Source organism: Gordionus sp. m RMFG-2023, chromosome 4, assembly GCF_954871325.1.
Source record: "Gordionus sp. m RMFG-2023 chromosome 4, tfGorSpeb1-WG-v2, whole genome shotgun sequence".
Classification (NCBI taxonomy): domain Eukaryota; kingdom Metazoa; phylum Nematomorpha; class Gordioida; order Chordodea; family Parachordodidae; genus Gordionus; species Gordionus sp. m RMFG-2023.
In genome coordinates, this window is record NC_088778.1 from 33,591,753 (window position 1) to 33,614,585 (window position 22,833).

The 22,833-nt window shown below is 28.2% G+C and overlaps 1 protein-coding gene across 1 annotated transcript; it reads right to left on the reverse strand.

The window, feature by feature from the left end:
* Positions 1–1,429: 1,429 nt before the first annotated feature.
* Positions 1,430–21,674, reverse strand: LOC135927889 (putative ferric-chelate reductase 1). The gene is made up of 13 exons (XM_065464133.1): positions 21,588–21,674; positions 21,397–21,509; positions 11,788–12,021; positions 9,820–9,930; positions 8,620–8,779; positions 8,387–8,503; positions 8,006–8,121; positions 7,554–7,640; positions 6,585–6,653; positions 4,385–4,484; positions 2,784–2,936; positions 2,371–2,426; positions 1,430–1,923 (listed from the first exon to the last, which is right to left on the reverse strand). The coding sequence occupies exons 2-13, from the start codon at positions 21,466–21,468 to the stop codon at positions 1,831–1,833; spliced, it is 1,368 nt and encodes a 455-aa protein (XP_065320205.1). The 5' UTR covers positions 21,469–21,509; positions 21,588–21,674; the 3' UTR covers positions 1,430–1,830.
* Positions 21,675–22,833: the final 1,159 nt, after the last annotated feature.

The window sequence follows — 22,833 nt, forward strand, 5'->3', positions numbered from 1 at the left end:
AAATTTTGGATTGGTTGGTCTTAACAGAATAAATATAGAAACTTTGTATTAAATAAATAAAAAAAAATCACGATTTAAATCAATAATTATTTTAGTTTTTTTTGCTTCTATTTTAAATAGTTAGTTTCAAAAGATTTTTTGCTTATGGATGAAAAACTATATTATAATAAAATTTTAACTGGTGTATTTAATAATAAAATGAGATTAAGTGGTTTGCCAGGCCCTGGGATTTACCTAACCCCAGTCTCCACTACCTCGTTTTCATTTTATATTATATTTTGCATATAATAATTAATTGATAAATTTTTACTATTAAAATGACATTATGATATATTTATCCAGAATTATTTTTGAATTGAACCCTTTATAAAAATAATTAAAATTTTAAGCTTTAAAAAAAATCTTATTCTGCCGTTTAAATAAAATATTGATTCTTTATTCATTGACGCCATTTTATGAGTATTAACTCTAGTTTTATATTATATAAAAAAAAAAGATTAATTTAATTAAAATAATCAAATATTGTTAACATTTTATTTTTATAGTCTATTCAATATTGTTATAATTTATAATTCATAAATTTCCCAGAAAAAATATGCTTAAACATCAAAAAATATATTGAGCTCAGATTCTGCCCTCAATAATTAATTTTCCTTCTAGGCCATATTTTTAAATTTATTTATATTTTTATCATAAAATGGGATTTAAATCAAATATCCTTTAAAATAAAAATAAAAAATCAGAATTTTTTCTCAATTCCTATAAGGCAATTTATTTATTTTATTATTTTCGGCAAACATTAACCTTATAAATACTAGATATATTTACGTAAAACTGATATTTTTAATCGGTTTAAAAAACTGTTATCTTCAAAGTATAACCATTTACCTATTTTAAACGGGGTCTAAAAAACCGCCTAGCGAGTTAATGTCAGGAAGGGCCTCCGATTGTAAAAAAAAACTGGCCAATCAGGGTAAACCTGGAAATCGTCATTAAACGGAAAATAAGTAATAAGGCAAACAAAAATTTTATTATGTTATATTTTATTGGCAAAAATAAAGTTTTTTATATAATAATAATATAATATTTTAAATAAATATCATAGCGATTAATTTTATATTATTAAACAATCCAAATTTAATATATGAATCATGAAAAAATATTTGAAGAAGAAGAGTAGAAAGAAAAAAAATGTTATAATTTACAATTCAAAAAAACTCGGGTTATTATATAGATGCGTTTTTTCTAACCCTACGTCCAAAAAACGCATTTATCTACTTTGCTGGAAAATTTTACATTTATTTATTTTACTTAAAATCTGATATAGAATTTGGACCGTAAGGGCAATAAAAAAATATATATTTAATTTGTAATTTTATGAATATTTATATATTTTTTTTAGCTATTTCTAAAGATAGTAAATTATAAAATAAAGAAAATAAAATGGCGGAGGGGGGATGATAAAATTTAATAGGTGAGAGAGGAAGGGGGGGGGGGGTAAGGTCAAAATGAATATTTAAAAAAAAAAATTTATTTGTGGCTTTTTCAAGACTTGTTATTTCGAGGTCATGATTTAAACACCAATACTCATTTTTCCTGAAAATCTGGGAATTAAAAGTTAGAAACAGTTTTATTTTCACAAAAGTGTTAGTGAACGTTCGAAGAACTTTTTTAAAAAAAAATAACAGCTGACATATGATTTATATTTTGAGATATAAAACAAAATGTTTAAAAAAAAAGGTATTTATAAGTAATAAAGCGTATAAAAATGCGTGCGTAAAGCCAAAGTGTTAACATGATAACGCGTTTTTTTTGTTCTTCCTTTCCTTTCTAAGCCACGGCGATCAAGATAATCATAGCCAATAAGAGGATAGTAGAAATGATGGTGTAGAAAGTTAGTACCGCCATCTTGAAAGCCGAACCCTATCATTTTGCACATTTTTTTTAAAAGAAAAACAAGTTAAATTTGAATTTATTTTTTAACCTACCTTCATTCATTCATTTAATCAATCCGAACGGTGAGAGGTGCAGGAAAAAATAAATAAAAGCTTATAAAGAATGTGTAGGTCTGGTCGTTCACAAGTGATAAGTCCTATTTTTTTTACCAATGACATTAATTTTAACCTAAACTGTCGACTTATTGACTAAAAGTGTGCGTACACAGCTGTAGTAAACGTCATTGGCTGTGCTAGACCCCATTGAAGGGCTTTTTTTCGTCAAAATGTCTTTGAATGGCGAACCCCAATGTATGTTGCACTATATAATGCATTCTAACGCTAAATCGACAGTCTAAGTTAGTGTTAATATCATCGTTCTTTAACAATAAAAAAAATAGAATCATCTAAATAAATTAATATCGAATTTTTCAACTTTGGGATTTCGCGCGTAATATTTATGGGGCGGCAATTCCACCAGAGGAGAAGTTCCTGTTTTCAAATTTTTTTTTTTAAAAAAAAAGAAGTGTCAGAAAGTAAATGCAAAATAAATAAATAAATGTAGATAATATATTTCCCCTTTGAGTAGTCGTTATATTCAAAATTAATTTTTTTTTATACCCAACACAATTTAACAAAATGAACAAGTTATAAAATGATTGGGAAAGATTAACGAAAATTTTTTAAAAATATTGGTAGATTTTATATAATATGTTGGCTTATTATAGTTTCCGTATGGGATTGTATTAAGTAACTATAAGCCAAATTGTTTATTTTTTAAAAAAACGATTTTTTTCATCTTTATAAATATTATTTCAAAAAAACAATTTATTTATGTTTATTTCAAACTTTGATCTTTATCGGTTATGCAACAAGCGTGAATTTCCAGTATCAGTTCCGTGATGACAAACACTATTATGAACGCTATCATGATCCAATCTATGTGAAAACGTCTAGTGCCCACCATCTTAGGCAAACTGAACAGCAGGAATATGTAAATCTCTTTTTAAAAAAGATAGAAGAGAAAAAAATCATTAAACCTAGAAATAATGATAATTTAAAATAATATAATAAAAGTATACAGATATTGGCGGGGTTTGTGTATTATATTGGCGGGCTTTTTATGATGAGAGTGAACCCGTATCTTAAGAAATATTCAGAACAAACAGGAAATTTCTTCTTCTTTTTTTTTAAATTCAGGTTCCACGAATCTTATTTCGTTTCAATAATTCGGTACATAATTATGTCAATCATTTTGTCTAAAATTTGAAAAGGTGATTACTCCCGTTGATTTTATATTTGGTTGGTGTTAATTTTCATTTTCCAGCTATGTCACACCTATCATTTATATAAAATCCATTGATAAAATCATAACTTTAGATGACAAGAAGTCATTCAATTTCTGAAAAAATTTTTTTAAAAAAATAAATATTCATTCCAACCTTACCTTAGTTAATAAAAAATTTATTCGCGTTGTTATGGTGCAATCATTAAATCGCCAAAATATCCTCAAAAAAATGGCCGCTGAAATTTAAAAAGTATTATTTATAACCATATAACTGATGTGTTTCAAATGGATATAAATATAGGTTCCCACAATTAGATAGCCAAAAAAAATATATATATTTCAGAAATCCACTAGTAAAGTAAAGGAACATTACGATATAATATAAATATATCACCTCTACAATTAGCCACATTTGGCAACCGTGCTTTTAGCCTTTTTCAAGGAACTAGATTCTCATATTCTTAAAATCACTGAAGAACCAAGGGAAGGTTTTTGCCTTACCATTCTCATTCATAAATCCAATTACATCAGTTTCATTGAAAGTCTCCTTCCTAAGGAATTAACCTAACTTTTTTAAAAAATCCTTTTTACGTAATGGATTAAAAATTTTAAAACCTATTTTTATTCCATCATATATAAATATTGTAATGTAATTTTTTCTTATTTATACATTGGCTTGATATGATTAAATAAAAAAACTCACAAAAAGAAATTACATTGTTTACTTTACTAGTGGATTTCTGAAATATATATATTTATTTCAAAATTTAAAGTTTACGGTTGTTCAATACTTTTCATATTTCTTTGACGAACGAGACAAATGGCGGACACCAAAAATAGGTTAAGAATAAATAACGTATCTTAGGAGCAAATATAGAATTTGATTGAGCCAGTTAAAACCAGTGGTAATTAGGAAAAGAACTATTTCCTAAATATTTCTTTCTGACCGAGATAAGGAAAAGATTTTAAAAAAAATACCTTCAGGATAGAAGATGGATTCCAGGAAATTAAAAAAAACCGACCTATTAGAAGGTTTCAGATGTTATAGAATAATCGAATAATCAAGTATTCAGGGCGTAAGGATATCATGGTAACTCGAATGGTTATAATTCCCCCTAAGGAAAAAATTGGCCTATTATGGAAAATCTAAATTTTTTATTACGTGCTAACAAAAGGGCTATGGTTTCCACGATCCATACGATCCAGTTGTAAATAGGTCTGGATTTGCTATTCGGGTTGCACCTGAACAGGCTAAGTATGGGCTTAAAAGTTTTTTTTTAATATATATATAGCGAAGCGGTGCGGTCCCGTCAATTTATAGACCGAAACCGATTAAATGGCCACAGTTCAATCCGGTCCAGTTTCCGCGGTCTTAAAATTATAGGTCTCTAAAACTCGGCCCATATTATCGGTAGATTTTCGGTCCGGTAGGTCCATTGAATACACGTAAAGCTAGCTAGCTTTTAAACTAAACCGAAAAAAATTGACCCAAACCTCTAGTTTTAAGTCTCGACTTGAAGATTGAGACTAATTTTTTTAGGTTGAAAACTTGGCTAAGAGCCATTTTGTTAGATGGTCAAAAGTTAAGCGAACTAAATGCGCTATTAAATACTTTATTATATTAGTTTATTAAAACTGGGAAAACTATTTGTTGTTGATAATTTGATGTTGTACTTTTGTTATTCTTAACTATTGATTTTATTATGATGATTTTTTTTGTTATTCTAATTTTTATGGATTTTATAGAAAGAAAGAAAGAAAGAAAGAAAGAAAGAAAGAAAGAAAGAAAGAAAGAAAGAAAGAAAGAAAGAAAGAAAGAAAGAAAGAAAGAAAGAAAGAAAGAAAGAAAGAAAGAAAGAAAGAAAGAAAGAAAGAAAGAAAGAAAGAAAGAAAGAAAGAAAGAAAGAAAGAAAGAAAGAAAGAAAGAAAGAAAGAAAGAGAGAAAGAAAGAAAGAATTTTGTGAGTACATTATTAATTTTTTAATAGTTCTGCATTGTTTTATGACTACGCAAATGATTATACTATATAATATAACTTTTTAAATAGATATTTATTCTCTCTCTTTTGTTTTATTTAATAATAAATTTAAAAGTTAGTCAATCTCGTGTAATTATATAAGTAGTAAGTGTATTCTGAAAAATATATTTCCCATTCATAAAATATTTGATAGCGTTTCCTATTATAAAATAGCTATGTTATGACCAAATTAATCTCTATATACAGTCATAATTATTTTTATTTGTTTTGGATTCAAAATCTAGTTGGGTTGGGAATTTTTTTTTCCCTGTGGAATCATTTATGTTTAAATATCAAAAAAAAAATTAACTCGGGTTTTCATATTATAATGAAAAATAGTTAAAAGTGTGCGAGTTATATTTGCATTTCACTTTTCAATACGGAAATTTTTAAATCCTATATTTTGGTGCTGTGATTTTCTTTTTCGGGTCGCTCAGTTCTAAAATCGCATAACCGGTCAGGACCTAGCCTCGAACCGGTAGGGGACCGAGGACGGATACTAAAATACCGAAGTGCCATTGAAGCAATGTCATATGGCATGTAATGATACCTAGAAATGACGATTTGTTTATTTAAACGCGTATCGATACAAATCAGCCAATGGGGGGAGGAGGGGGGGCGCCATTTTATCAGTAAGGGAAATAAAAATGGACGTCGCCCCAAACCGCTTTTTAATAAATGAATGATTGGTCGGTGCCATCGTCCCTGTCCGAAATTTTTGCATTAAACTTGATGCTAACTCTACGATTATCAAATAGCCATGAACCCAAATTATGATTCAGAAATATTACACCCTATTTATATGGGTTATTTGGTAGGCAGAATACGGATTTTCTGAAGGTGATCCAAATCCTACCCAGTAAGAAAATACCCCGGGTTTGATAGGTCTTCACATAACACCCTCCTGTTTGCAGGTGTTCTGAATGTTCGATCAAATTTTAAATTGAACCCCAACTTTGAATTTCAAGGCCCGGATAAAAAATTAAAAAGATTACTCAATAATTGCAAAAAAAAGGAATCTAATTTACAATTAATACAAATTTTTAGATTTAAATTTTATAAAAAAAATACTCATCAATTAGCAAAAATAGGCTCTTTAACGGTCTGTTCCGTTGAAACCGGTGGAATGTTGCGTACAGAATGACAGCTGTAGCACGCTGACTGTGATTCGTTAATTCCACTGGACAAAATAAAGGTCCCGACTCTAAAGACCTATAAAAAGACTGGACCATCTTTATGTTGGTTATCAATTAATTTACTCTTCTTTTTCAAAAAAAAAATTACTTAAAATTTGATGTAAAAATATAAAATGATATCTATAAATTTTTTAAAAATTAATATTTACTATGCACATGGCTAGTAGGGTGGCTATGATGCCCAAGGCGAGTGTTCCCCGTGGAAAATCGAATTGATTCTTACGAAGTATTGAAGAAGAAAAAAATTATAAGAAAGATTGGGGCAAGATAGATAGGGTTTAAATGCTCTCTCAAAAAAAAACATGTCAAGTTATTCGAATATGTTATCTAAAATTGGGGTAACTAAGTTAAGAAGTGATTAAAAAAGTAATAACGCAAATTTTAAAAATTATGTAGCCCATATTGGAGGTCTGCAATGAGCTGGTTTTTAGCAAGCCCGCTCATATGGGTGGGTGGCGGGGTTAAAAAGTTTCTAAAGTAATGGTCGGGCGTGGGCGGATAAATTTTCAATATTTTTTCAGGCGAAATGAGCCGAGCGCTCTTCAAATTTATTTAAAAAAAATATACGTTTTATTTCGAAATTATTGCATATTATATTTGTTTAATTTTAAAAAATACATTTTAAAAAATAAAATAAATAAAGAGTCAAATCAAGCCATTAAAATAAAACCATTACCTTGAATTCATAGTAACGCGATCGCGATCGCGATTTAACAGCTGATTGATTTTTAAAATCTGTTTATGAGATCAATTATTCTTTATTAAAATCATTATTCCTTAGATTATTATTAAAATTTGAATTAAAGATAAAATTAATATTAACAAATAAAAATTGATCTCATAAACAGATTTTAAAAATCAATCAGCTGTTAAATCGCGATGCGTCAGTGGCGAAGGAGGCACTATGAATTCAAGGTTAGGCGGGAGAGGAAGTGTTATACAAAATTATAAGTGAGCGGAGCGGGCGGGTTAAATAAATTTCAAAAAAAAACGAATAGGCGAGCTTTTTTGGGGGAAGGGTTGAAAACCGCACCCATTTGCAGAACTTTTAACCTGTACAATGTTTTTAAAAATATCTATAGAAAAATATAAGGAAAGAAATGTTTGAAATAAATCACCTGGGTCCAATTAAGTAGATAGATGAAAACTAAGATGAACGCTGGTATGAGGCAGCATATGGCTAGAACGTAGCATATTCTGTGCCACTAAAAAAATAAAAATTAAAATCTTTACAAATAAAATATTTTTTTTTAAAAAAAAAGAAACAGAAATTCAGAATTACGAAAACTTAATCAAAACATTTAAAAAAAAAATATGAAAAGCTTCAAAATCGTACTAATATTTTTAAAACCAACTTTAAAAAATAATATAATATTTTCTATTATAGATTCATTAGGATATTTGAAGGGGTTATTATCGATATCAACTGCAAAACTATCTATTTTGTAGAAGAAGAACAAAAAAATAACACATTTTGTATCATCTTACCCCAAGTAAAACAAAAAAAATAACAGATTTTGTAACATTACCCCAAGTAGAACAAAAAAATTACAATTTTGTATCATCTTACCCCAAACCAAATAGGCTCTCCGAAGTAGTATTTGCCGGGCCACATGGTCCGAAAGTACCTGGATATGATGATGGCGAAGCTTATGAATCCCACCCAAGCTATCAAAAACAGGATAGCTTTGTAATAAATAACAAAAAAAATTTAAAAATTAATATACATTTTTATTATATTTATTTATCAAAGAATGCCAGGTTATCATTATTCATAGGATAACTAGTAAAAATTATTTTCGTTTTGAACTATAATCTTAAGGATCCAATAAACAGGAAAATCACGTGATTGTAAAAGATTTTTTTTTTCCTCCCTGGAGTTAAAAATTTGTGCAAAAAAATAGAGAATCTTTTCCGCGCCGGAAACATAGTATAATAAATATATATATACTATGCAGTTTGTAGACGATAGGGACTCTCGGATAAATATATTCGTGGGCGCTTTCGACGGTCAGCGGGAGCGCTTCAGCGGTCATGAGAGGTTCGCTAGTGTGCCTGAAGGGAGTGCCTAATATAGATATATTATAATGGGTAATAATTATTGATTTTTAAAAAAAATTTCTCTTCATTTTATTTTATTTTTTCCTTACTTTCTTTAATTCTTTAGAAAAGAAAATTTTAAACCGTGCAAAGCTTTTCCCCAAAGCATCCCCAAATGGTACTTGTTACCAGCTAACGGGAAAACCCTGCTATCTTTCGTGCTACCTTCCACGCCTTTCGAAAATCGGCACCTTATACGGTCCGGTAAGAGCGTTCCGCTCATGTTCCGTAAGCCGTCTTTTTCCTGTTTTTAATTTAAATAAACATTTATTAGTAAAAATATATTTCCTATTCTTTTTTGTGTTTCTTTGTATTTTTTTCTTCTTCTACTATATTTCTTTTCGTTTTATCCGTATTTTTTTCATATTTTTTATTTAGTTTTAATTTCAATCTTCCTTTCCCCCCACCCCCCCCCCCAAATAAAAAAATAGTTAAGATGTACATTAAACGAATTCAAAATTTCTCATATTGTTAAGAAAGGGTGTAAATTAATTAATTAATTAGGGATGTAAACAAAACAAGCAATGACGTTTTTTTTAAATATATAAAAAACGCAATAATCTTCAGCTGTTTGGTTTCCATTTTTAGGGCTTAAGATAGCTGGTTGTTAAATTTTTTTTCGTTTTTATAATAATTTTGATAAATTTTGGAAAGATAATTAATAAATTGCATTCAGATGTATTTTTTTTTACAAAGTAATTTTATTTATAAAGAAAAAAAAAATTTACCGCTTTTAAACGAATATAAAATTTTTGATGTTCCCTTAAAGGAACAACATTTTTTATTCTAGACAATTAAAATAAAAAAATTTCTTTAATAAACGGGTAGATGATAGAAAATAAAATTTTGTGAACGGTCAGTTCTAGGGCTTAAGAGAGCTGGTTGTTAAATTTTTTTTCGTTTTTATAATAATTTTGATAAAAATTTTGGAAAGATAATTAATAAATTGTATTCAGATGTATTTTTTATAATTTTATTTATAAAGAAAAAAAAATTTACCGCTTTTAAACCAATATAAAATTCTTGATGTTCCCTTAAAGGAACAACATTTTTTATTCTAGACAACTAAAATATAAAAAAATTTCTTTAATAAACGGGTAGATGATAGATAATAAAATATTTTGTGAACGGTCAGTCATTAAAATTTTATCATTAATATCGATTTTAAAGAAGTTTATTAATTTAAAAATTCAAAAGTTTTAACTGAACCACTACTGACTGTAAGTAAAAAGGAAAGAAAATAATAGGAAAATAAGATGAAGGAAATTGAAAGTGTTTTATAACGGAATTGGGCAATTTCTCGGTTATCTCGGCATCCGGTGGATTGTAGTAGTTGGCGACTTCGACTTGACCCGTCATGCTATTGTAAACGCATAAGACTAGGGAGGAATCGCTCTGTAAATTGCAAAAAAAGCAAAAAAATTAATAGTTTCGTTCTAGGAGGTGTCATGTCTGTGTCGGATTTAGAAAATTTTGGGCGTTTTTTAGCAAATTTTAGAAAACTTGAATGATTTAATTAAGCGCTCGAAAAACCATGATTTCGTCCGAAATCGTATTCTATCTAGCATTTATCGATTAAAGTGATAAATTATATAAATGTATATTTTTATGGTTCATGATTTGTGTGTTTGTCTATAAAATTTTCAAAAAAAATAAATAAAATACAAGGAAAATGAGTCTGTCATCTCGTAATGTCTTTATATTATATATCATTATATACAATTTTGAAATATAATACGTATAAAAAAAACGAGAAAGATTGATTACCATTTTTGTGGGAGATTAATTAAAATTTTTATCGAGAGACCTGCCTGCAAGCGGCTAACTCAGTTTTTTTTATCCAGTAAAATATTATGCAAGCCTGAAAAATTTTGCTCATAGAAGGAGCAAAGGTCCAGACATATAGTATCGAAATTTCGAGGCTTAGTCGATATTTTTCTGGCGAAAATATTGAGTTAGCTCCTTTTTAAAAATCGGCTCAAACGAGCCGTTTAACAACATTAGGTATAGTATTGATACGGTATTGATTCTACGATATTGTAAAATCAATCAATACCGTATTGATAATTTATGATCGATCCTCAACTTTTACGAATAAAATCTGAAATATGAATTTACAAATCTTTGAATCGACAATTATTAGATTAATTCAGCACAAACACAAAATTTTATAGATTCTCGTTCAATCAATAGGGGTGGGTAGATTTAATGTGTTTAAAGTTAAACTCGTAATATCAAATTATAGAAACTTTGAAACACCACTTATAGATGAGTAAACAAATAAAAATTATTTAGGATAGTTTAGGAATTGTAAAATAAAATAAATTCATTCCCTGAAAAAAACTATAAAAGAATTAGAAAATAATCATTTAAATATATATTAAAAACTATTAAATCTATTTTTTAAATAAATTTTTTTACAAATCGAAAATGGCCGCCAATATTTTTTAAAAGCTGTGATAAAAATTATGTTATAATAAATTAAATATTTTACGATGCCGCCAATATATTTGAAGCGATGAATAAATATTTTACAATTTTAATGGTCGCCAATACATTCGAAACGATGAAAAAATATATAAAGAATAAATATTTTAAATTTTAATGGTCACCAATTTATTTGAAAAACATCTCTTAAAAATCAACCAGGTATTGATTCTACAATACCAAAATATCACTATAGTATTGAACCTACAATGATAATATCGATACGGTATTGAAGCTACAATGGATGTTGATTTCATAATCCTAAACCGGCCCTAAGCCCGGTCCGGCGGTATTCAAATTTTTTTAAATATATTCGGGTCGGGCACGAAAATATAAAACCCGGGCCGGGCCGAAAAAAATCCGGCCCTCTGTAGGTCTTTGATTTTTTTATATCAGACGATATTAATATTTTTTTGACTTTTGTGGCTTATTGTTTCGATATGAATAAAATAATTATTAGGTTCGAATTCTGTGACATAGGTTCGCCATTTTATCGATTTCTAAATCGATTTAAATATTTTACTCTGTGTATTTCTGGACAATTTAGACACGAAATTTGACGTGTTAAATTTTTACAATCGATATCGTTAAAATCCATCACGTGTAAAAATAAATATTATTAAATTCTAAGGTCTAAATTTCTTAATGGTTATTGGACGCTAGAATTACGATTCTGGATTCTGGCGTTTTAAACAAGCGCTATGAATGACGCCTATAAAAAAAAACCTCTCAATCAATCAATCAAGTGCTACACGCAAATATTACCAGAGTGTTCGTCTTGGAGAAGGCGGTTCCGGCCCAGGCGTTATTCGAATCTACTTTGCTCATCAGTTCGAAATCGACTTCGTTGTGGTGGTAACTGTTGGAGGGCTTGTAAGTTAGAATCCGGTCGCATTCGTCCTCGCTAAGGCATCCGGCCGGGGACCGGAAGCAAGACTTGCTAGTACCACATTCGGGGTAAACTTTGATAGGGGGTACCAAATGTGAAAGATCGGGTGGCTAAAAAATGTTTTAAAATGACGGAAGAAAGAATTTTATAACAAAAAAAAATGTATTCCCCGTAATTTTTATGTTATCAATTATAAACATTTTGGATAGGTATCATCGGTAGGAATTTTTTTTTTAAAAAAAAACTGTATTTTAATAATGTTAAAAATGTTTAAAAAAAACTGAAAAGGCAAACGAACAAAAAAAAAGACTTAAAAATCATTTTAAACGAAATTTTAGATAGAAAACTCAATATAAAAATGTTAATTTTTTTAAAAATAAACTAAAAAATTTTTTTAAAAAAATGAAGGTTGCATAAAAATGATTAAGTGATTAGTAATTACAAAATCGTTTCATTTGAGCCTTCGGAAAAACGGCTAACCCAATATTTTATCCAAAAAAATTATTACTCGAGCTTGAAGATTAGGCTCATAGATGAGGCTTACAACAAAATTATTGGTTGAATATATTTAAAAGATCATTGTATTGTCGAAGAATTTGATTAGTTGATTATATTTTCATTAAGGATTGTTGGTAAAAATAAAAAACACAAATGTTTTTTTCCCTGCATAATGCATAAAAAAAACGTTTTTTTTCATGCCTAGGTATTGACAAAATCATATATCGGTCTTTAAAAGGATGTTCTAAATAAAAGAATCGCGTACATATACTCGGGTGCATAGCACCTTTTGACGACACAGATATCGAGAAGTATCCCGATACAATCGCTACCAGTGTCATCGATACTTAATTAATTTAATTTTTGGGATTACGATATTAGTTAATTTAGTTATCTATAAAATAAAAATTATCTATACAAAATTTATCGCGGTTATTTTAGGTCCGGCCCGGATTTTTGCCGTTGGCGGAATCGTAGACATTATTTGGAGCACCCCGGGCATGCGCAATAATTAATTATTCTATTTTAAAATAATTTTATATATATATAAAGTTGTTATAATTGGGGCATTTTTAATGTTTCCTTGTTGAATTTCCTTATTAATAATAAATAAGATATAGCACTTTAAAGAAATTAAGAAAATGAGACGAAAGGTCACCCATCAATCAAATTTTTTCGAATAAAAAATTATATATAAAAAAACGAGGAAGAAATTTTTTTTAAAGCCGCTGGGTTAATTAATTATCGCCTTTATTTTTTTTGTTAAATTATGCGCATAAAAAGCGTTTTCCCATGTGGATCGAAAGTGTGAGAATCAAACATAATTTCATTATTTCGAGAACTAGACTTCTTTGGAAAATGAATCCAGGCTAAATCTATGGAACGTAATCCGATCAAATTTAGGTTTAAGAATCGGAACAATTTTTTTGAAAACAGGAAACTGAATCGCTTTTAGAAGAATATATTCAGAACAGAAACCTCTTTCTTGAGTCTAGAGGACACTCCAAGCACTGAAATCAACTACTCTGAATTCTAGATTTAATTAAAAAAAAAAAAAATGCCGTGTAGAAATAAAATCAGGCGGGATAACGTGAAATAACCTGCGCCGCGGAAATAGGCAATAATTTGATAAAATCTTCATTTTGTAGAGATTGAAGGTCAACCTGAAAGGACAACTTTAAACCGCTCCAAAATTGGATTTTTTTTCCAGTCGGCTATATTGCGATTTGACTTAGAAAACAGATGATATTCCACTTACTTTAAATATCGCGAGAATCGGTGAGCACAACTCACTACGGAGTTAAGAAGAAGAACTTCTCCGAAATCAAAACCAAATCAAACTGAAACAAGAACATCGACTCCTAAAATTTCTGTAAACCGGAAACGGTTCAACTAATTTACATGCACAAAATTGTGCCCGGGTCCTTTCTATTCCTGAAGATCAATCAACCCCGATCATTATTTACCTCGTTAATTTAGTTTTTTTTTAAAAAAAAATATATTTATAAATATCGATAACTTTTGAAAAATCAATAAATGTTTATTTATCAAAATCGATAAAATATAAAATTCTGTCAATAAATCGCGATAAAATAATGTGACTTTAAATAAAATATTTTTAATAACAAAGATAAAAAGGGAGGGGGGTGGGGAGTGGAAGCGGAGCATGGAATTGCAATGTCTTCCTTTTCCGACGCACAATTTTATTATTATTTTTTTAAGTCATTGTCACACAATTCGTCGCACAAATAAACAAAAGGTAAAGATAAGGCAATCAATGATAATTATTTTATTTTATTTATTCTGTCATTTCCGATTTTACGATGTGGAAAGATTAAAGTGAGCAACAACGAAAAAAAAAATTAGAGAAAAGGAAAAATTGATAAATAATTTTCGTTTTTAAAAGATTAGTAGCTAGGTTGGGTATAGAAGATTGTTCGGTTCACCGAACCCTCAAACTTTAGTAACTCGAACTTTCATAAATTGGCCTCGGGCCGGGCTCGTAAAAAAAAAATATTTTTTACCCGTGTTTGTGTGCCATCTTTTTTGGTATTAGGGCGGATAGATTGTGGTGAGTAACGGAAACGGAAATTTATGATTATGCGGAGGGAGGCAGAAAATAAAGGTATTTAATTTTTAGGAGATAGATAAAGATGAGGTAGTGTTAAGATAATCAATCCCGAAGAACATATTCTTTCCGGACCGAGACGCCCTTAGCTGGGCGGTTAAAAAAATCTTTAAGCCCCGGCCCATGCATGGTTCGACAAATGGAATTTATAAAAAAAAAAAATTAATCTTGAAACTTATTTCATTCTCTTCTCTAAACGGCTCTACAATTATAAATATTCAGTAGTGACGTGACATCTTAATTTTAATGATTGTATTTTATTCTATTATTATTATGTGTAAATCTTTTTAAAAAAAAAATAATAAGGATATTATGAAAATTAATAACAATTTAAAAACTCAATTAAAATATATAAAAAAACGGGAAAAAAAACTGTCTTTTTTTTAAAAAAAAACCAGAACAAGAAATATGCGTGTCAAGAATAGGATTTGATGACCTCTACTGTCATCATATCTGTCTGTTACCGGTAGAATTTTCGGACAAAATTTTAGTTTTATTCTTTGATATCTAAAAATATTATGACCACATTTATAAAATTTCAGCTCTATAGAAAACAAACCTTTTATAAGTTAGGTCCTGTACATTCCAGTTGGTTTTTATAGACAAGCTAAGGGAGTTGAGCTTGCTATCTAATTAGACTATACATCAAAAGAACAAAAATAATGTAAAATGTGAAAGAGAACATATATTTTTTAGGCAGAATAATAACATTAACCGCTAAAAATATAATAAAACCGGTTATAACAGGAAAAGAAGGAATATTTAATGTATTTTAATAAAAATTTCGGGAAACAAATTTAAAAGTTCAATTGTAACGACTATGAGCATTAAGAGGTTGAATTTAATTATAACATTTATTTATGAATATTTAGTAAATTCACGTATATTTTTTTATTGTTTTTAATTTTGAATTATTCTAGTCATTTTTTAAAGGAATGCTAAAAGTCGGAAACGTCTCCGGGAAATTTGGGGATTCCAGGAAATTCCAAATTTCCATCCAAAATTCCCGGAAAAATGTTCCGATGTTGGAACACCGGCAGGATTTCTAAAAACCCTTATTCTTAACAACTTCGATGCGATTGCTAGATGTCAAGTAGTGATCTGTATAGGGCCTAATTTTTCAAGCCCGGCCTGAACCCGAATTTTTTTTTTTAAATTTACATTATAGAAATTAATTCTTTCAAAATTTTAAATTTCTCAAAATAAAAGATGTATGTCATATGGCATCTAGTTTCTATAAAGAAATAAAATCGCATATTTTTATTTTAACATAAAAAAATTCGACATTTAAAATCGATAAATTTCAGATATCTTTTAAAAAAAATTTTAGGGCCCTGAACGGCCCGAATTTTTTTAAAAAATATTAGACCCGACCCAGACCAAACCCAATTTTTTAGGCCCGACCCGTACCCGACTCGGTCCTTTGCAGATCTCTAATGTCAAGCCCTCTACATTTTTTTTTAAAACCTTCACGTCCATCCAAAATAAATCTATAAAAATGGCTCTAAACTCAGATAACATCTGGGGACTACATCGGAACGCCAAAAATAAAATAAGTCGAACAAAGAGAGACTGCACAGCGACGAACGCAAAGATGAACGCCCCCCCTCCGTAGGTTCCGATTAACCTCTGTAGGGCTGAAGAATTTCGGACTATAATTAATGAAATTATAAATAGTTTGACCTAACCCGTTTACGGTGAAGAAAAAAAAAGGAAGCTTATAGCCATATGTGCAATATTTTCCTCCCAAGTGTTTTTAATGAAATGAATATCGAAAGGTATTTACGAAAAGGCCCATAAGAACTTTTTACAATTAGCAAAATGTAATTCAGCATCGAATTACAAACTACGACATGAATCGTTTTCATTCCCCCCCCCTCCCCTAGGTATATATATTTAATTAGTCTAGGTTAAATGACAAAATTGACGATGCAATTTGTGTTAGTGAAGAGTCTAATGCAATAACAAGTGTAATCTATGCTTAATTATGTATCTATTAGATTCTGGGAGCTATAATATGCACTCAACTGTATCATTATGCTAATCTCTTCAGAGCCCGTAAATATACCGTTTACGCAAAGGGAATCGTTGAAAGAAGTTTAGTAAAAAAAAATTATAAAGAATGGGCTGGGAGGGAAAGTAAGAGACAAGAGATAAATAGGAGTCTGAAAGAGAATTGTTGAAGCAAATTCCACTAAAAATTAAAAAAAAATTATCGTCTATCACCAAAGTGTTCAAAAGTATAAGCTAGATTTATTGGACTGAAAAATTATAAAAATTATTCGTAGAATTAATTTATTTTAAATTCTATTTGTATATGAAGCTATGCTTGCAATGGGCGCCGCAATATGATGTATTATGTATGATTCAGATTTTATATAGTGCAATATGTATATGTATATATATGTGTGTGTTGCATTCAATTCTATTCCCGTAATGTCGGCTATTTAAACCGGAAATGGCTAAAAAGGTCTGTGATCAAACTCTATTTCTGAAATTTATAGAGATCTGGTTTTCTAAGATGTTGCCATACATTTTTTTTTGGTAAAATTCTATTTTTAAATATATTTAGAGATTTAAATATATTATAATGATCAAATTTTTTTGCCGGAAATGCATTCTGGCACGTGTGTGGAATACAAAACACCTTACAAATTTCAGACAATCAAATAAAATATTATGAAATATCGACTCAGGCAAAATACGAGCATTGAGTATTGTGTTATTGGCTGATTAAAGACAAATCGATCGTAACATATGCGCATTATGTTAATAATTTTGTATGCGCAATTTATATGAATTTATATATGAGGAATATATATGATTTTTAACACGCAATTGCGATAAGTAATATTTTAAATATTGTGCAAAGAAGCATGATTTTTAGATATGAAATTCTTGGAGGGAATAAAAAATGTGATTATCGTGTCACACTAGTCTCTTTTTTTGTTGTTAAAAAATATAATCATCGGAATATAGTGATTTAACCCACGATTTTGGACATTTTTTAAATCCAAAAATACAAGAAAAATTTTTTTTTAAAAAAAAAGACGGTCAGGTAAACGCGATAGAAATGAGAGAGCTAGAAAAAATTCGCCAACGCGGCCGCATCGCCACAGTTCGCTCCTGCCGATAACCCTAGCCAAAGGTCCAATATATATATATTAAGGGACGCTATATATATTTTAAAAAACGGTGAAAAAAACAAGAAAAAGGCTAAAAAAAAAATAATTCACGGTAATTATGAGTAAATTTGATAAAACATCTGTGGATCATATTTAACGGAAATTTAAAAAGCCCGCCATGGTCCGTTAAAAATTTTCGCCCACATTACCCGGTTAGGCCCGTTATTTTCTTTGTACGAATTTTTTGGGCATTTACATTTTTAATACCTATCTCTAATTCCAATGTCAATTAAAGCGCTCATATCTTCTCCTGTACGGCTATCTATTCTCTACAACACACCCTTTAATAATCAATTATGTTTGATATTCTGTAATCTAATTACATTGTCAATTACAGCGCTCTTATCTTCTCCTCTACGGCTATATCTACAACACAGCCTTTATTAATCAATTATGTTTGATATCTGTAATCTAATTACAATGTCAATTAAAGCGCTCATATCATCTCCTCTATAGCTATCTATTCTCTACAACACCGCTTTTATTAATCATTTATGAAATATTTGTAAATTGTATTCATATCATAAATAACTTAAATTCTTATTTATTATATGTTAAATATTTAATAAGATTTAAGATTTTGGCTAGGTAGCTCTTCTTAGAATAAAAAAGAGATAAGAATATTTGTAATTTATTTTCAAATAAGTATTATTAGTCAAAACATTAACTTTGGAATTCAAAAAAAAAATATATATATCAAAATTTTAATTCCCATTATAAAATTTTATTGTCCGACCTGGCCAGTCATGCCCGATTTTATATGTGCAAATTGTCCGACATGGCCAGTTATGCCCGATTTTATAGGTGTAAATTGTCCAATCTGGCCAGTTATAATTTCTTTCTAAAATTAGTTTCGGACATTCAGGCGGTCCAAGCCGAGCTTTAAGGATCTCTTATTATTTGGATAGGGAATTATGACACCGAAAATTTTGCTATATTGTATTTTTCTCCATATAAACTGTTGTTAATAGTAAAATAAAATTTTTATATACAAAAAACGTATTATTTTTTTTTCATTCCCTAAATATTACACATTACAACACCACATAAAATCAATGTTATTTTTTTTTTAATATTTTTTTAAAAAAAATTGAATAAATCAAAATTATTTTATTAATTAATCACATTACTAGTTATATATTTGTACACTTTTTTTTTACATTGTATGACAATGATGCGGCACGCAAAACAATAGTAAATCATGGGAAATTTTTTTTCCCCATCAAAAATATATAAGAAAGAAAGAAAGAAAGAAAGAAAGAAAGAAAGAAAGAAAGAAAGAAAGAAAGAAAGAAAGAAAGAAAGAAAGAAAGAAAGAAAGAAAGAAAGAAAGAAAGAAAGAAAGGAAAATTTATCATTTTTATAAAAATAAATTCCTAATATTTTATTAAAAAGATGATTTTTCGTTTATTTTTAAAAAATATATAAAATATAAATAAATTCTTTTTAAATATTTTTCAAGGATTAATATTTTTATTATTTTTCTCCTTTTGATATTTTTTGTTTAAAAAAAATAATAATTATTCGATTTTTTTCATTTTATTTTTTTTTGTATTAAAATATTATTTTATTTTTATACCAACCGATTTATATGAAGGCTCAATTTTTTTATTTCTTCAACTTTTTTAAAAAAAATTATGCGTATCCCGTATAACGCGCGGAACCAAAAGGGTGCATGGGTTTCATTAAAATTATTATCTGAGGCGTGGTGGTAGGACTTTCTAAAAAAAAATAAGGAAAGAGGCGACTAGAGGAAAAGAAAGCTATAGCCTTATAAAAATATCTGGTTACTATATATAATAACATTATTTTAAATATTACATGAATGCCTAGTGGAGATATATAAATAGAAGGAAATAAGAGTTTAGGGATTTCGTTATAATAAGATTCGTAATAAGTAGAGCTCTCTTCCATATTTTCTTTGACTCTGTCGGGTTGTATTCAATTTTAAAAAAATTTAGCCGAAATCAGAACTCAGGGGAAAAATGTTATATTATTCTATTATTTCTTCTGTCAAATATAATTTAAAAAATTTTTTTATTTTCCTTCAGTGGTTATAATTTATTTTGACACTTTTATCGTTTAAAAAAATGGCTTCACAATTTAGTGTAATAGGGTTTCTAGTCCTAAACTAGTCTTTTAGTAGTAGTGCATTAACGTTGAGCATATTTGTCATTTTCTAGAAGAGTTTCCATTCATTCATTTTATATATGAAACTTAGAAGATTATCAAGATAACATTACTTTAAGTCATAAGCATCAAAGATCTATACCTCCTGTTGACAAATATTTTTTCCAAACCAGGGGATCTTTACATAAAAAAAAGGAAATGGGTTTTTGGACATTCGGATCTTATGATTCAAATATCAGGCATTTTCGATGAACAAGGTGGTTGGCATTTATTTAGAATAAATTATCAAATATAAATTATTTATCATTGTATATATTATATAATATTACATTTCATTACAATACTAAGCCCAGGCATGAACAAAAAAATTTTTTCTAAGGGCTACAGTAGGAGTTAATCTTTTTAACAATTTTAGTAATACCAGTCCATGCAAATTGGACTCTTAAAATAAATGCTTCAATTTGGTCGCTTAGGACATTCCAATATTATAAAAACATTTTAAATGTGCAATATTCTGCAATTGGCCAAAAAATATTTAATGGGGTTGGTATCAGCAAATTAATTTTTTGCTGATTTCAGTAAACAAATTTTTGGTCAGATTATTTTAATTTCTCCTAATGTAATAGTTTACTTTTTGCTATAATGTTGTATCGAATTCCAAGATGGTTACGCATAAAAAATTAACTATTAATCTGATAACAATCTCATTTATAACCAGATGATTACAATATCAATCACTATGGCCCTAACTTTTATAATTATATATCCTTCATTGATGAAAATATATTAAGAGGAGATTAAATATAACTTAAATTAATTTATTATTTTTGGTATTAGCTAAAAAAAATATTATATTTATATTATTAAATAATAAAATGACATCTAAGATTCATTCCTACAAAATTAAAATATTAAGGATCAAATCTTTTCATTGATCTCATTTTAAATTTTTTGTAAATTTTGATATTTTTATTAACACTGTTACAATATTACAATATTGAATCAGTTCGATACGTCTTTAAAAGACTAACCAGTCTCCTCAAAAAAAGTGATCTGATGTAATATAAACATTTTTTTTATATTTTATAATGGTATTTACAAATTTCTGAATAGGTTAGCAAGATATTTATCTTTGCTATTTTCAGCTGTGCTCAAAACATTTAAAAAAATTTTATTTAAAGAATTTTTAAACCTTAAAAACAGGAAATAAGTGATACAAGGTTGAATAATAAAATATCATTTTAAGCATATATATGAAATTTTCACAATTTGTCATTAAGTTACATAAAAGTTCTAGAACTTTTGGAAGCAGTAAAAACTTTTGAAGCTGGAACCTTAAGTAGCAAAAATAGATTTAAAAACATTTAACAACTCATTTATTTTAATTATGTTAACTAATTGAAGCAGGTATTTTTTACAGCCAAGTAATAAAAGCCTAATTTAAACCATCTTCTTCTGCTTTGAATTAATAATAATATAAAAAAATTAATAATGTGATTAATAATAAAATTTATAAATTTGATTAATATAAAGAGTAAATTTACCTTTGGTGTTACTATATCTTGCTGCGCATTAACGCATATGAATATCGATAATAATATATTGAATTTTATCATGTTGGAATATATAGACTTAATTCTGCCAATTTTAACACCAACTATAATAAAATAGGAATTTATTAAATAAAAATAAAAAACATATTATTATTGTAATGTCAAGTTTTTAAAGGGATTACCTTTTATGGGTTCATAACCTATATTGCGAGAAAAAAAGCTTTTATTTTAAAAGTAAACATATATTCAAATATAAACTTAAATAAAATATACATATCAGTCATTCAAAACATCATATGTCAATTTAAAATCAAAATATTGATAATGCATGTCGGAAAATCATGGTTAAATTTTTAAAATATTATATAATTTAAAATATAATTTGACTTTGTATCCATTAATATAGTATAAATAATCTTAAATTTTTTATTGTTTTCTAATAAATGAGGCAAAAAATATCCATAGATTCAATGATAATTTGCTTAAATAAGAAACTAGCATTTATAATTCATAATTAACAAAATACTCCTAAAATTTGATTTCCTTTATATATTAAATGATATAAAAATTTTAAAAATTGGAGGCAAAAAATGGTGAAGAGATATAAATAATTGCGCAAAGATATAAAAATAATACAAAATATTTATCTATTAATTACAGTATTAAATATTTTAGATTTAATATATAAAAAATTATGTCTAAAGAATTACAAGTGATAAAAAAGGTTAAATAATTCATACACTGCTGATAATGCTCTTTGAAAACCACACAAGTCAATATATTTCTTAGCAACCTACATTGACAAAAGGTCATGAAACTAATATAACGTTCTGTTACCATTTTAGACAATGTTAAAATGGATAAGAAAAATATTGTAGTCCTAACTAATCAATAACTCTTGAAGAAGTGAATATAAATGACTAATCCAAAATAAAACTATATTGTGGTCAATGACATATAATAATACCTAGACTGACAATTCATTCATTAAAATGCATTTTTAAGCATGTATCAATTGAAATCAGCTGGAGTCGCCATTTGTTGTAGCTGTTGAAAAAAAGAAGAAATAAATGTAATTTAATACATCAAATGTCAGTTATTTTCTGACAGGGGATTTCAGTTTTTTCTGGTGAATGGAGGGAAAACGTGACCATCACATAGGTTATTGTTAAAGAAAAGTCCTTTGTTTTGCTATTTGGAAGTGAAGATATTGGATTAATTGGAGAAAATGTCAGCTTGGAAGAACAAAGAATGGAGGTCAATTATTTTTATAAATATGAAATCTTCTGATAAATATAATTATGAATAAATATGGATCTTCGGTATTGGTGCTGTGACCAGGATTTACTTGGGGATTAGTGCGGAACACCATGCATTGTAAAGGATAAGAAAGGTAAGACCAGTAAATATTTCATGTTAAAGATATAA